Here is a 15,059-nt window from a genome sequence, read left to right as displayed (position 1 = left end):
GCCGACAATTGGGGAGGTTAGGGCGCCTCCCCAAACCTCCCCAAACATTGGCAGGTCTCCGTTCCTCCGCGCAGACCTGCCGACGTTTGGGGAGGTTTGGGCGCCTCCCCAAACCTCCCCAAACGTTGGCAGGTCTCCGTTCCTCCTGCCGACGTTTGGGGAGGTTTGGGCGCCTCCCCAAACCTCCCCAAATGTCGGCAGGTCTCCGTTCCTCCTGCCGATGTTTGGGGAGGTTTGGGCGCCTCCCCAAACCTCCCCAAACGTCGGCAGGTCTCCGTTCCTCCGCGCAGACCTGCCGACGTTTGGGGAGGTTTGGGCGCCTCCCCAAACCTCCCCAAACGTCGGCAGATCTCCGTTCCTCCTGCCGAAGTTTGGGGAGGTTTGGGCGCCTCCCCAAACCTCCCCAAACGTCGGCAGGTCTCCGTTCCTCCTGCCGACGTTTGGGGAGGTTTGGGGAGGCGCCCAAACCTCCCCAAACGTCGGCAGGTCTGCGCGGAGGAACGGAGACCTGCCGACGTTTGGGGAGGCGCCCAAACCTCCCCAAACGTCGGCAGGAGGAACGGAGACCTGCCGACGTTTGGGGTGGTTTGGGGAGGCGCCCAAACCTCCCCAAACGTCGACAGGTCTGCGCGGAGGAACGGAGACCTGCCGACGTTTGGGGAGGTTTGGGGAGGCGCCCAAACCTCCCCAAACGTCGGCAGGAGGAACGGAGACCTGCCGACGTTTGGGGAGGTTTGGGGAGGCGCCCAAACCTCCCCAAACGTCGGCAGGTCTGCGCGGAGGAACGGAGACCTGCCGACGTTTGGGGAGGTTTGGGGAGGCGCCCAAACCTCCCCAAACGTCAGCAGGAGGAACGGAGACCTGCCGACGTTTGGGGAGGTTTGGGGAGGTGCGCACGCACCTCCCCAAACCTCCCCAAACTTCGGCAGGTCTCTGGATGGCGATGGCTTGGGAGAGGTGCGCGCGATCCCGGAAGCACCAAAGCCTCGGCCGCGCACAAGTCCTCGGTAAGTTTTTTTGTTGACTGGAGTATAAGCCGAAGTGGAATTTTTCAGCCCAAAAAGTGGGCTGAAAAATTCGGCTTATACTCAAGTATATACGGTATATTGTATGACTTTCCATTGTCTTTATTTTTTTAAAACTTCTTAGGAAGCTCCAGTCACAAGCTCTCAAAATGAGACTAAAATGGACCTTTGGTTATATGATTATGTAATTTTATTTCTATGGAGATATTTATTTATTTATTTATTTTGATTCCATTTATATCCCGCCCTTCTCCGAAGACTCAGGGCGGCTTACAAGCTTAGCAGTAGCCTTCATTCTATGTATATGCCTGCTTATTAGGGCTTTCACACACACCCCAAGCGGCATTATTACAAAGTCAGCTTAATTGCCCCCAACAATCTGGGTCCTCATTTTACCTACCTCGGAAGGATGGAAGGCTGAGTCAACCTTGAGCCTGGTGGGATGCGAACCTGCACTAATTGCAGGCAGCTGGTGTTACTTAAGGAGGCATTAGCCCACTGCTCCACCAATATGCTGGAAACTAGGCATTTTCTGGGTTCAAAGATTGACTATGGCAACAACCTACAATAACTTAGCATCAGGGTAAATTGATAAAACAAAATGGAAAAGAAATCCCATAATTGAACTCTGAAGGATATAATAAAGTTTCTACTTCATATCAGCAAAGTGGGGTTAAAGCCACACAAAAATTGTTTATCAGGGTAATTTATATTGTCACTGAAATCCAACTAATATGTAGATAGCTACAGATACAGATATAGTTTTACATAGCATTTGGTACTAATCAAATTCCATGTATGTCACTTATTGATTTTTTTTAAAGTAACACTGAACCACTCAACAAGAAGCTACATGATCCTAGTTATGAGGGCAGATTACCAAGCTGCATTGTTAAAGTAAGCGAAATATCAAAATCAGTACATGATCTTCCAGTCAAAGGTTCCTAAGAAGAAACTTTGGTTTCCACCTGAGGTATTAAACTATTAATTGAAAGTTAATTAATTTAACTTGTTTGTTTTATAGCCAGTGCTTCTTTTGTAAAAGAAAAAGGTGCCAGAACTCACACATGTCATACAACCCACCTTGCCTACCCTACAAGGTTCCATCCAGAAAAGGTGCCGGAACTCCGTTCTGAGCGTTCTGTGAGAAAAAAGCCCTTTTTATAGCTATTATATAACAAGGCATTATAACTGAATGAATCTAGGAAAGGGTGCCACTTTTATTCTTATATACAGAACAAGGTGCAAGAATTCAGCTAGTGTTAGAATAAATTGGGTAAAATTTCAGTGTTTATATGTAAATAAATCAGAATATGTTGCTAAACAAAATTAGGCATATAGCTATACATGCATACTTTTATTATATCTTTGAATGTTTAATGGATTTTGTTGCTTATAAAGTAGCTATAGCAAATATATTGAACTATATAATGGATATAATAGGAGAATTGAGGAAACAGATTTAAATTAAAAAGTAAAAGTTCCACCCCTTCATGGATTACTGCCTTGTCGTGGCGAAGGGGCTTGCGTAATTCAATGAAGCTATGAGCTATGCCGTGCAGGGCCACCCAAGACGGAAAGGTCATAGCAGAGAGTTCTGACAAAACGTGATCCACTGGAGAAGGAAATGGCAACCCACTCCAGTATCTTTGCCATGAAAACCCTATGGACAGTACCAAAAGGCAAAACAATATGACGCTGGAAGATGAGCCCCTCAGGTCGGAAGGCGTCCAATATGCTACTGGGGAAGAGCAGAGGGCTAGTACTAGTAGCGCCAGAAAGAATGAAGCGACTGGGCCAAAGCCGAAAGGACGCTCAGCTGTGGATGTGTCTGGTGGTGAAAGGAAAGTCCGATGCTGTAAAGATTTTTTCTCCATAGGAACCTGGAATGTAAGATCCATGAATCAAGGAAAGCTGGACGTGGTCAAACAAGAGATGACAAGACTAAACATCGACATCTTAGGCATCAGTGAACTAAAATGGACAGGAATGGGTGAATTTAATTCAGATGACCATCAGGTATACTACTGCGGGCAAGAATCCCTCAGAAGAAATGGAGTAGCCTTCATAGTCAACAAAAGAGTAGGAAAAGCAATACTGGGATACAATCCTCAAAATGACAGAATGATCTCAGTTCGAATCCAAGGCAAACCATTCAATATCACAGTAGTCCAAGTCTATGCCCCAACCACCAGTGCTGAAGAGGATGAAATTGACCGGTTCTATGAAGCCCTACAGCACCTTATAGAACTAACACCAAAAAACGATGTCCTTATCATCATGGGGGATTGGAATGCTAAAGTAGGAAGCCAAAAGATAACTGGAATAACAGGCAAGTTTGGCCTTGGAGTACAAAATGAAGCAGGGCACAGGCTGATAGAATTTTGTCAAGAGAATACGATGGTCATAGCAAACACTCTTTTCCAACAACCCAAGAGACGGCTCTACACATGGACATCACCAGACGGTCAACACAGAAATCAGATTGACTATATGCTCTGCAGCCAAAGATGGAGAAGCTCTATACAGTCAGTAAAAACAAGACCAGGAGCTGACTGTGGCTCAGACCATGAGCTTCTCCTTGCAAAGTTTAGGCTTAAACTGAAGAAAGTAGGGAAAAGCACTAGGCCACTCAGGTATGAATTAAATCATATCCCTGTCGAATATACAGTAGAGGTGACAAATAGATTTAAGGAATTAGATCTGATAGACAGAGTGCCTGAAGAACTATGGACAGAGGTTCGCGACATTGTACAACAGGTAGCAACCAAAACCATCCCAAAGAAAAAGAAATGCAAGAAAGCAAAATGGCTGTCTGAGGAAGGTTTGCAAATAGCTGAGGAAAGGAGGGAAGCGAAAGGCAAGGGAGAAAAAGAAAGATACGCCCAATTGAATGCAGAATTCCAGAGAATAGCTAGAAGAGATAAGAATGCCTTCTTAAATGAACAGTGCAAAGAAATAGAAGAAAACAATAGAATAGGGAGGACCAGAGATCTTTTCAAGAAAATTGGAGAGATGAAGGGAACGTTTAATGCAAAAATGGGCATGATAAAGGACCAAAATGGCAGGGACCTAACAGAGGCAGAAGAGATTAAGAAGAGGTGGCAAAATTACACAGAAGAACTATACAAGAATGAGCTTAACGTCCCTGATAATCACAATGAGGTGGTCACTGACCTCGAGCCAGACATCCTAGAATGTGAAGTGAAGTGGGCCTTAGAAAAGCTGAGCAACAACAAAGCTAGTGGAGGTGACAGTATTCCAGCTGAGCTATTCAAAATCTTAAAAGACAATGCAGTAAAAGTGCTACACTCAATTTGCCAGCAAATTTGGAAAACTCAACAGTGGCCACAGGATTGGAAAAGATCAGTTTACATTCCAATTCCAAAAAAAGGCAATGCCAAAGAATGTTCAAACTATCGCACCATTGCACTCATTTCTCATGCTAGCAAAGTCATGCTTAAAATCCTACAAGCTAGACTTCAGCAGTATGTGGATCTAGAACTACCAGAAGTACAGGCAGGATTTCGAAGAGGCAGAGGAACTAGAGATCAAATTGCCAACATACGCTGGATCATGGAGAAAGCTAGAGAGTTCCAGAAAAACATCTACTTCTGCTTCATTGACTATGCTAAAGCCTTTGATTGTGTGGATCATAACAAACTGTGGCAAGTTCTTAAAGAGATGGGAGTACCAGACCATCTTATTTGTCTCTTGAGAAACCTATATGCGGGTCAAGAAGCAACAGTGAGAACTGGACACGGAACCACTGATTGGTTCAAAATTGGGAAAGGAGTCCGGCAAGGCTGTATACTGTCGCCCTGCCTATTTAACTTATATGCAGAGCACATCATGAGAAAGGCAGGGCTAGATGAATCAAAAGTTGGAATTAAGATTGCCGGAAGAAATATCAACAACCTAAGATACGCAGATGATACCACTCTAATGGCAGAAAGTGAAGAAGAACTAAAGAGCCTCTTGTTGCAGGTGAAGAAGGAGAGTGCAAAACTTGGGTTGAAACTTAACATTAAGAAAACCAAGATCATGGCATCTGGCCCTCTCAATTCCTGGCAAATAGATGGGGAAGAAATGGAGGTAGTGACAGATTTTATTTTCCTGGGCTCCAAGATCACTGCAGATGGGGACTGTAGCCAAGAAATTAAAAGACGCTTGCTCCTTGGGAGGAAAGCCATGGCAAATCTAGACAGCACACTAAAAAGCAAAGACATCACCCTGTCAACAAAAGTGCGTATAGTCAAGGCTATGGTCTTCCCAGTTGCAATGTATGGCTGTGAAAGTTGGACCATAAGAAAGGCTGAGCGCCAAAGAATTGAGGCCTTTGAACTATGGTGCTGGAGAAGACTCCTGCGAGTCCCTTGGACTGCAAGGCGATCAAACCGGTCAGTCCTAGAGGAGATCAATCCTGACTGCTCTTTAGAAGGCCAGATCCTGAAGCTAAAACTCAAATACTTTGGCCACCTAATGAGAAGGAAGGACTCACTGGAGAAGAGCCTAATGCTGGGAAAGATCGAGGGCAATAGAAGAAGGGGACGACAGAGAATGAGGTGGCTGGATGGAGTCACTGAAGCAGTAGGCGTGAGCTTAAATGGACTCCAGAAGATGGTAGAGGACAGGAAGGCCTGGAGGAATGTTGTCCATAGGGTCGCGATGGGTCGGACACGACTTCGCAGCTAACAACAACAAAAAGTTCCACTGTGTTTTCATTCCAATTCTACTAATGCCTTTTTGGTTTAAATAAGTTTTTCATCATTTAAATTAATACATAGTTTTATGGTTAAAGTTATCCATAGGACATGCATTTTATTTCTGTACTTATGTCTTATGTTTTTTTTTTTTTAAATCTTCTGGAGAACAGAAGGAAATACTGACATACACCCAGGGGGAGGGCCTTCTCTGTGGGTGCACCTGCCCTCTGGAACCAGCTGCCCGTGGAACTTAGGACTGCCCCCAACCTTCGTTCATTTCGCCAGGACCTGAAGACCTGGCTCTTCCAGCTCCCCGGCCCAGGCTGAGAGTTTTTAGTTTTAATTGGGGTTTTATTCCCAGGGATTAAATTTAATTGTTTTTAATTTTTGTATCACTGTTTTAAGTACCCTGTAAACCGCCCTGAGTCCTTCGGGAAAGGGCGGTATATAAATCCAATAAAATAAATAAATAAATAAATAAATAAATAAATAAACAACCACATTTGAATTGGATATCCTCTTTTTCATGTCTTCATGTATAATATCCTAGATCATAGTTTTGTCTTTGTCATTCACACGTTGGCAATGGATGAGTATAAAGAATATAGGTTTTCATAATTGTGCTCTGAGCTATCTCTTCATTTTCATTAATGTTTTTTTTTCCTATTCTTCAACAAGTTAAATATGGAATAAACATTCATTGGCAACAATTTCCCTTACTATATCCCCATGAAAGAAAGCAAGGGTTTCAGAACATGAATAGAGATAGTTGGTGGAGAAAGAAGATCAAGAAATTTCATTTTGTTTTCTGCTATCTAAGGATGAGCAAATATTTTAGGAATAAAATTCAGTGGGGAGGGAAAGCCTGAAGTTAGCAATTTTATTATGTTTTCTAAAGCAGCAACAGCAAAATCTTTTCAGAATGTTTTCATTACTTTAATAATTGTCCAAGCATTTTCATAACATTTGATCATCCAAAAATGAAATTAAATAAAATAAGAACATGAAGTCAATTTTCAAGAGATACATTTGCTTTGCTTTTCAGAGACAATGTCATTTTTTCGGTCTATTAAATGTATAGTAGAGACACTTAGTTCACTTTCTCACATTAGAAATGTATTTGTAGACTGAAATGCACTGGCACACAATTGTAAAAAAAGAAGACACAATATTTTTTTAAAAAAAATAGTGCAAACTAAATATTTCTGCATAGCTACCTTATCTTAATATTAAATACCAATATTTATTAACAATTGATTATTTTAAATACAAAATTATAGGAATCCACCAATTTTCCTTATCTAGTAGAAAAAATATTCGGTTATCAATCCCTTTTAATTATATTGCAGAAAAAAGAATCCTGCCAGCATTTTTTCCTCTTGATATTCATCCATAGTTTTCTTCCTAAGGTGCAATTCTGAGGTGCAGATTATACTATAGGTAGGAAGATCAACTCTTTCATCAACTGCTAATATGACATGAAGAAAGGAGGGGTTGTTTATTTTTTTCATGTCTACACAAATATTTAACTTGAACTTGATCATGTTAACTTGATCACAAAGCAAAAAAAAAGATTTCTTACAACTTCCAGAAGTTCTCCATTGAGAGAATGTGAATTAACTTGAGTAGACTGCGTGCTTTATGAAAACTGTTTTTACAGCCTCTTTCATTTGCTTATTTCTCAAACTGAATATGAATGGGCTCAACAGAGGAGTCAATACTGTATTGATTAGAGAAACAATTTTATTTGTTGATGGATTGCTGCCTGAAGGCCTTACATACATGAAAATGCAACTGCTATACCCAAAACTAACCACAGTTAAGTGGGATGAACAAGTAGAGAATGCCTTTTGCCTTCCAGAAGAAGATGGAATCTGGACAATAACTATGATTATATAAACATATGATATAATGGTGCTAATGAAAGAGCCTACCACAATCACTGAGGATGAGAAAAAACTTATTAACTCCAAAAGTTTAGTGTCAGTACAGGCCAGTTTCATCAAGGCCAAGCTATCACAGAAAAAGTGATCAATCTGATTTCTGTCACAGAAAGACAGATTTGTAACTAGTATGGTGGGGAGAATAGTTCCCAAAAAAGCTGTTGCATAACAGCCAATAACTAGCCATAGACAGAACTCAAATCTCATGATCACTGGATATTGCAAAGGATTGCAAATGGCCACAAACCGATCATATGACATGACTGCTAAAAGGACAAAATCACTGCTTCCCAGGAAGAAGAAAAAATAGCACTGCAAAAGACACCCTGGGTATGAAATAGTTTTGTTGTCCAGCAAAAGACTCACCAGTACTTTGGGAATAATGGATGTTGTGATTAGAATTTCTAAGCAAGAAAGATTACCTAAGAAAAAGTACATGGGGATGTGTAGTTGGGGATCGTGAATAACCAGGATGATAATCATGATATTTCCAGCTAAAGTAATCATATATGATACAAGAAGAATGAATCCAATAAGATGTTCAAATTGATGTAGTTCAGGAAAATCTAGTAGCTGAAAACTGACAATGAGTGTATGATTCCCCATCATGTTTTGGAAATTCCTGGCAAAAATAATAGAAATATGCATTAAATTAGTAATACATTAGAAATTAAAGAAGACAGAGAAAAACCAATCAAGATGATAGCCACAGATTCTCATTTTGTTGTCAGATTAAAAAAAAAATTATGGAAAATAATGCCATTATATTTTTGCTATTTATTTTTCATAAAGAACAATATTAAACTTTTGTAAAGAGAAGATAATTATGTAAATACATAGAAAGTATGTTAAGTTAAAAGAAGAGGAGGGATGCTTGAAAAAAGGCTTATAATTTATAAGCCACTGAGTTAAGTAAATCACAGTTAAATCCTATACAAATCTATGATCTTAAATTGTTTGCTAGTGTTGACTCTGGAAAATTAACTTACAGACATAAGAATTAGTAAGACAACATCAAGGTATGGCTTAGTTAGAAACCAAACCAGTATATTAAAAGTTTTGATTCTTCCATCCTCAAACAAACAAAAAAATGGAGTTAAAAATGTCTACTTTATTCTAACTGAGGTTTGTGGAGAACAAAGAGAAGAGAGGTTATAAGAGTCAAGACACATTGCTCTCTGAAGTGCCATCCAAACCTTCATCTTTTAATAAGATGAAAATGCACAGCTTGGAATCAGAGGAACAAACATCCTTCTTGAATATTTGGGTTCAACTTCCAAAATGCTACCAATATTTCTACTGGGTTTCTGTGCATTGTTCAGAGTGACAGAAAACAGGGGAAATACTTCATACTGAATATTTAATAATTTCATTAATCATAATTAATTGCTTTTTTTCCCTTGGCACTACCTACTTCTTCTTCTTGGCCCATCTATATTTGAAAGTATAACTTCTGGAATAACGGTCAAAGATGCAGTGTGTCTAAAAATTATTGCACATTCTTTTCAAATAATTTCAGGTCTTTAAATATTCCTGCTGCACCACAAAGAAATCAAATCCAACTGTTCAGTCTAGTCATCTTTTCCTAATAATGTTTATAGAATCTCCCCAATCAAGTGAATGTTCTCTTCAGTGCACTTTGTTGAAAAACAGAGGGATATACTGCTTATTGTTGGAAAATAATCTTTATTGGATCAGAGTTTTTTCTTCTTCTTCTACAAGTCAATGTAACATTAATATTTTAAACTCTCAAATGACAATGTATCAGAGCCTTTTTGAATTCCTTAAAAGGAAATATATTACTCACATGTATCAGTCTTTCAGTTTCTTAGCCTTTTACTATGAAAGCAAATTTTCAAGTGATGATCATATGTATAACATTGAAGAATACTATGAAATTTGCATTTCTTCACAAAATGGACAAATTTCTTCATTCAGTTATATGAAATGCTCCATTCAGCTAACTTATTTCTATTAGATCAGGAGTGAACATCCAGGATCACTGGAGCCTAGGCCTCCCCTTAATGTCCACTAGAACAAAATAACAGAATTGGAAGGGACCTTGGAGGTCTTCCTGAATGCTTCAGGGTAACCCTAACAAAATGATTGAACAATGCATTCAGAGTCGACTTTATTTATGGTCTGCAACTAATGTTGCTGTCTTGTTATTTCCAGTTCCATGAGAAGTGAAACATTCTTCCATTTACATTACCCTGATGATCATTTAGTAAAATGGTTCTCTTAGGACAATTCTTTTGAGGATACAATATAATGTGTTTCTTCACTGCTGTTAAAATCTAAAAGTCAATGAGTGTGATATTCTATAGGATTCTAGATTTAATCCTTTCTGTTCTGTTAATGTTAATTTACCTAAAATATTTATTATTATTTTTTCATAACAACGTATTACACCTTCCCACTAATCATAATCAAGGCATCTAACAAGGAGTATATGCAATATGTAAATTCTAGGAGAATGTAGATAATTTTGACTGATCCTGAAAAACAGATCAGACCTGATTAATATTAGATGGATCTATAGTTACATCACCTAGGTCTAGCATCAGCAGATCTGTATCATCTCTAACTCTATCATACATGAAAAGGACAACAAATCAATTCTCTTTCATTGCCTACTGTACATGAGGATATCATTGTAATTATCAGGAAGTAAGCTCAGCTCAAAAAAGTAATTTTTTTCTTGGAAGAGAAGATCCTAATTCTAATACTGCACTGCCATACTGAATTAACATTAAATAGCTAAAGTTGAAATCAGAATTGTAAATAGCTTTAAAAAGTGAACAAAAAAGTAGCTGGCAGGCTTCCTGGAAATAGGAAGATCAACCATAAGGAAAATAAATGCATCGATAAATAAATATATATATTAGAATTTTCTATTTTTTAAAATTATATTTGAGTACATCCATCAGAGCTTGACATACATTCCAATTTTGAACATCCGATTATATCTAGTTTCCTAATGTTTCTATATAAGAAAACATGCATTCAAACCAATATTGTTCTAATTAATATTTCCATAAATACCAGTTTTTAAACCAATTCTTATAAATCCTATCATTCTTAGGAGATTCAGAAAGTATCTCCTTCAGCAATGTTTTACTTTTGTTTTTGTTTTTTTTTACTTATCTTTATGTTCTGTGTAATAATAGGAATATTCAGTTATCTAAAATGTTATATTTTAGATTAAATAGGTGACAAGCTTGATTAATTCATAGATTTTGTTTCATGTACCATTTAAATCTTTACATGTGTATGCTTCTTATAATCACAAAACCAAGTAATTTACTTGCTCATGCATTTATATATGTTTACAAATTTGTATACAGATAGGTCACAATCAGCGCAAGTTCAAATAATGCATTATTTAAATAAGTGCAAATTATAAGCTGATACCAGGTCATGTTTAATGTGACCCAATATTTAATTAATGTGAAGCCAGCACACAAGCAATTGAAGCTTTAGATCAGGGGTGTCAAACTGCCAGCCCGCGGGCAGATGTGTCATCCAGAAGCTATGCCCACCCCATTGCCGACAATGGCAAAATAGTCCCAATACATGTCTCAGGACATCATGTGACATCACAAGTGTGACATGTCTGCTTTAGATGTTGCTAATTTGTGTGCTTGAAAAATGGGAAAAAGATTACAGGAAAACAGTACGTATTTTTTATTTGTTTTTACTTTGCTTTGTATAATAATACAAGTTTTACTGTATATTTAAATTAGTCATCTTTCTATCCTTTACTATAATATTTCATTAATATAAAACAAAAATTATGTTCAAAATATTTTCTACCCTGTTTCCATTGAAGTACAGCCAATTACCTATTTTCCATAGAAATATAGCTATGAATAGTGTACATTTAAATAATGTAAATATGTAGTTGGATACATTGGCTACACTACTCCAGACCTACTGGTATTTTAGTTTTTTCAGAACTTTCCAAAGAAAAACTGAAGCTTTCTGACTAGCACACGGGTAAATTAAAAATGTAAAATATGAAGCCATGATATAATAAAAAGCATAATCAACACAATAATTAATAATTAATTATAATTAATAAGAGTTCAGAAATATATTTAAAATGGCCATTTTTGAGTTATTCCAAACATGGGTTAAAGAATGGAATCTCTAGTATAATAATAATAATAATAAGTTGGAAGGGACCTTGGAGGTCATCTAGTCCAACCCCCTGCTAAGGCAGGAAACTCTATACCATTTAAGACAAATGGCTGTCCAGTCTCTTCTTAAAAACGTCCAGTGTTGGAGCATTCACCACTTCTGGAGGCAGGTTGTTCCACTGGTTAGTTGTTCTAACTGTCAGAAAGTTTCTCCTTAGTTCTAGGTTGCTTGAGTAGACTGTGTGCTTTATGAAAAGTAAAGCCACATTAATTGATTCATATCCATAAATATGTTAAAATAATATCAACAGATCTAAGATTAAAATTAGTTCATCCGATATTTGCATTTAGAACTGTACAGGTGAGAAGCGAAGAGATGTACTTTCCAATTTGCAAGATTGATGCCAGCCTTGCAAGATAGCCTAGTCCAGAAGTATTAACAATCTTGCAAGTTCCAAAGTATGAGGAACTAGGGAAGATTGTTTGCCATGTCCATATTACTTTTGCCACTTGTTTGACCATTATCTAGTGTGGAGCTATTCCACTGTCTTCCAAGGCTATTCATACATACCATTACAATACCACAACTTTGAAATTTGAATATTTATCAGGAATTATGATTGTAATGAACATGGTGGGGTGTCTAAAAGATTGATACCAAGAAACTGAAAATATAACATTATTCCAGATATCAAAGAATGGCTGTAAGAAATCTGTGATCTAACTGTTTTGGAAAAGGTAATGTTTTCTGCCAACCAAAGGATGAAGCAAATCATATCAGCATGATAGAGATTTTGTGATATTTTACAATAATATTCCACACTGTTCATGTTACTTTACAGATATATCCTTACACATTACAGTGGCATAATTACATACTAGTTTTATAATATAGTAGGTAAGGAAGAAAGACGATTGTTGTTTTAACAAACTAGCAAAAAGTCTTCCCTGAGAGGGAGTTAGTAATGTTCTATTTATCACAAAACAAGAAAAATGGTGGAAAATACATTTGATCAAAATCTACAGTCATTGGCTTTTGAATTTATTTACAGCACTAATAAATATTTTTTCTTGGTGTACATCATAATATCATGATGAATGAAATGAACTCCAAGCATCATTTGTAAACACTTTCTTCTACTGAAATGAATATCAATTTAACTATTTTAGTCTGATTAATGTGTTTTATTTTTCATTGTTATATATTCAGTCTTTATGCCAAGGTTTAAAACCTAATAAGTATTACTAAAATTAAAAGTTTATATTTTTACATGAATTTTAAGCTGGGCTACCCACATAATTTAACTTGAATAAATACTATCTCTGCTTATTTATTTTTTAATTTGTTATGAAAATATTTTGGAGGAAGATATCTATCTACATGTATCTATCTATCTATCTATCTATCTATCTATCTATCTATCTATCTATCTATCTATCTATCTATCTATCTATTATCTATCTATCTGTCATCTATCATCTATCCATCCATCTATCCAAGACAGTAAAACATAAAACAATTTATTTGTAAAGTACAAAAAAGGGTAAAGAGCAATATTATATTTATTTTTATTATATGATTTTTTATGATTACTTTACCTCTGTAAGTATTCGTTTGCCTCTAGTTATGAATAAAAATATAATTATATATTCTGCATTAACTACATTTCCTCAGAGGTTATATTTAACAAATGATGGAAAGCTTCATTGTTGGTAAGCTCTCTAGATGTAGATTTTGTGCACAAACTTATAAAGAAAAGAAAAGAAAAAGTCAGCAAATGAATAAAATTTTGAATGTTTGGATTCAGTACCATCATTAAAGAATGTGTTGATACAATATGACACACAAAGCAGTAATAGCCTTTCTCAAGTTGCAGAGCTCATTTGATGGTTTGGTCTCAACACCATTTCTCACAAAGCTGTAAGTCTGTTATACATATAAAAGAGAAGAGTAAGTTTTCACAATTTATAGCTAATAGGGAAAGCATAAAGATTTTTCACTCTAAATGTTTTGTCATACGTCTGAGCCTTTTAATAAAGTCCCTAAAAACCTCTTGGACTTTCTGATTTCTAAAAGTGAATATGATGGGGTTTAGCAGAGGTGATATAGCAGTAGTGATCAAAGAGGCAATTTTGTTGAGATTCATAGAGCTAGTTTGAGAAGGTCTGACATAAATGAAGATTGAGGTGCCATAGCCAATTGAAACAACTGTAAAATGAGAAGCACAAGTTGAAAAGGCCTTTTGCCTTCCTGTGGCAGAAGGAATTTGGAGGATAGTACTTATAATGTAAATGTAAGAGATCAGTGTTAGTAAAAGAGAACCCAGAATAATAGGAAGCGAGACAAGGAAATCAATAAACTCCAGCAGGTGGATGTCAGCACAAGCTAAGTGAAGCAAAGGGGCACTGTCACAAAAAAAGTGATTGATCACATTGGGCCCACAATAGGGCAAACCCAGTTTCATCACAGTGGGAGTAAGAATGGAAAAGAAGCCACTCATCCAGGAAGCCAATACCAGAGAAATACAGACCTTCCCATTCATCATGGTAGTATAATGAAGGGGGTAACATATGGCTACATACCGATCATAAGACATCATTGCCAATAGGACATATTCAGAGGTACCAAACAGAAAATAGAAGTATGACTGAATGAAACACCCAGAGAAGGAAATATTCTTCCGCTCCTGTAAGAAATTTTGCAGCATCTTTGGAACCACCGTTAGTGTTATCAGGATTTCAATTATGGACAAGTTATACAGGAAGAAATACATTGGTGACTGGAGGCGGTAATCTGATGATATCAGAATTATAATTAGGGTATTCCCAATCATTGTTGCCACCAAAATGAGGAAAAACAACAGGAAAAGGAGGATCTCTATCTCCCAAGAATTGGGGAATCCAATTAAGATGAATTCTGTTATACTTGTTGCATTTCCTTTTTCTATGTGTCTTTTCTCTAAATCTTTCCACATGGCCACCTAAAACAATAGGAAACATAATTGAACTTGACGCTGGAAAAGGTTTTCTTGAAATTGTTACTTACAGTTTATTTCTCTATTATCTGTTTATCTTAATATTTTATAATATTATAAAAACAATTATACACTCTGAGAAGAAATTCATTTAGTTTTTAAATATGTTTAGCTACATATATGAATCCATAGAGACCAATTGATCAAGATAATTTAGATTCAATACCAATTTCAGCAATTATGATTAATTTAAGATCCCAAGTATTAA

General features: G+C 37.1%; 2 protein-coding genes across 2 annotated transcripts; both read right to left on the bottom strand.

Moving 5' to 3' along the window:
- Positions 1 to 7,347: 7,347 nt before the first annotated feature.
- Positions 7,348 to 8,163, bottom strand: LOC308678803 (olfactory receptor 6M1-like; the record flags this gene model as incomplete). Its single annotated transcript, XM_081346036.1, has 1 exon — positions 7,348 to 8,163. The coding sequence occupies exon 1, from the start codon at positions 8,155 to 8,157 to the stop codon at positions 7,348 to 7,350; it is 810 nt and encodes a 269-aa protein (XP_081202162.1). The 5' UTR covers positions 8,158 to 8,163.
- Positions 8,164 to 13,813: 5,650 nt separating this feature from the next.
- On the bottom strand, positions 13,814 to 14,791 carry LOC308678802 (olfactory receptor 6M1-like; the record flags this gene model as incomplete). Its single annotated transcript, XM_081346035.1, has 1 exon — positions 13,814 to 14,791. The coding sequence occupies one exon, from the start codon at positions 14,789 to 14,791 to the stop codon at positions 13,814 to 13,816; it is 978 nt and encodes a 325-aa protein (XP_081202161.1).
- Between the last annotated feature and the right edge of the window lie 268 nt (positions 14,792 to 15,059).

The sequence above is a fragment of the Vipera berus genome, assembly GCF_964194415.1.
Source record: "Vipera berus genome assembly, chromosome: Z".
Lineage (NCBI taxonomy): Eukaryota > Metazoa > Chordata > Lepidosauria > Squamata > Viperidae > Vipera > Vipera berus.
This window is presented reverse-complemented; position numbering and strand designations above follow the sequence as displayed.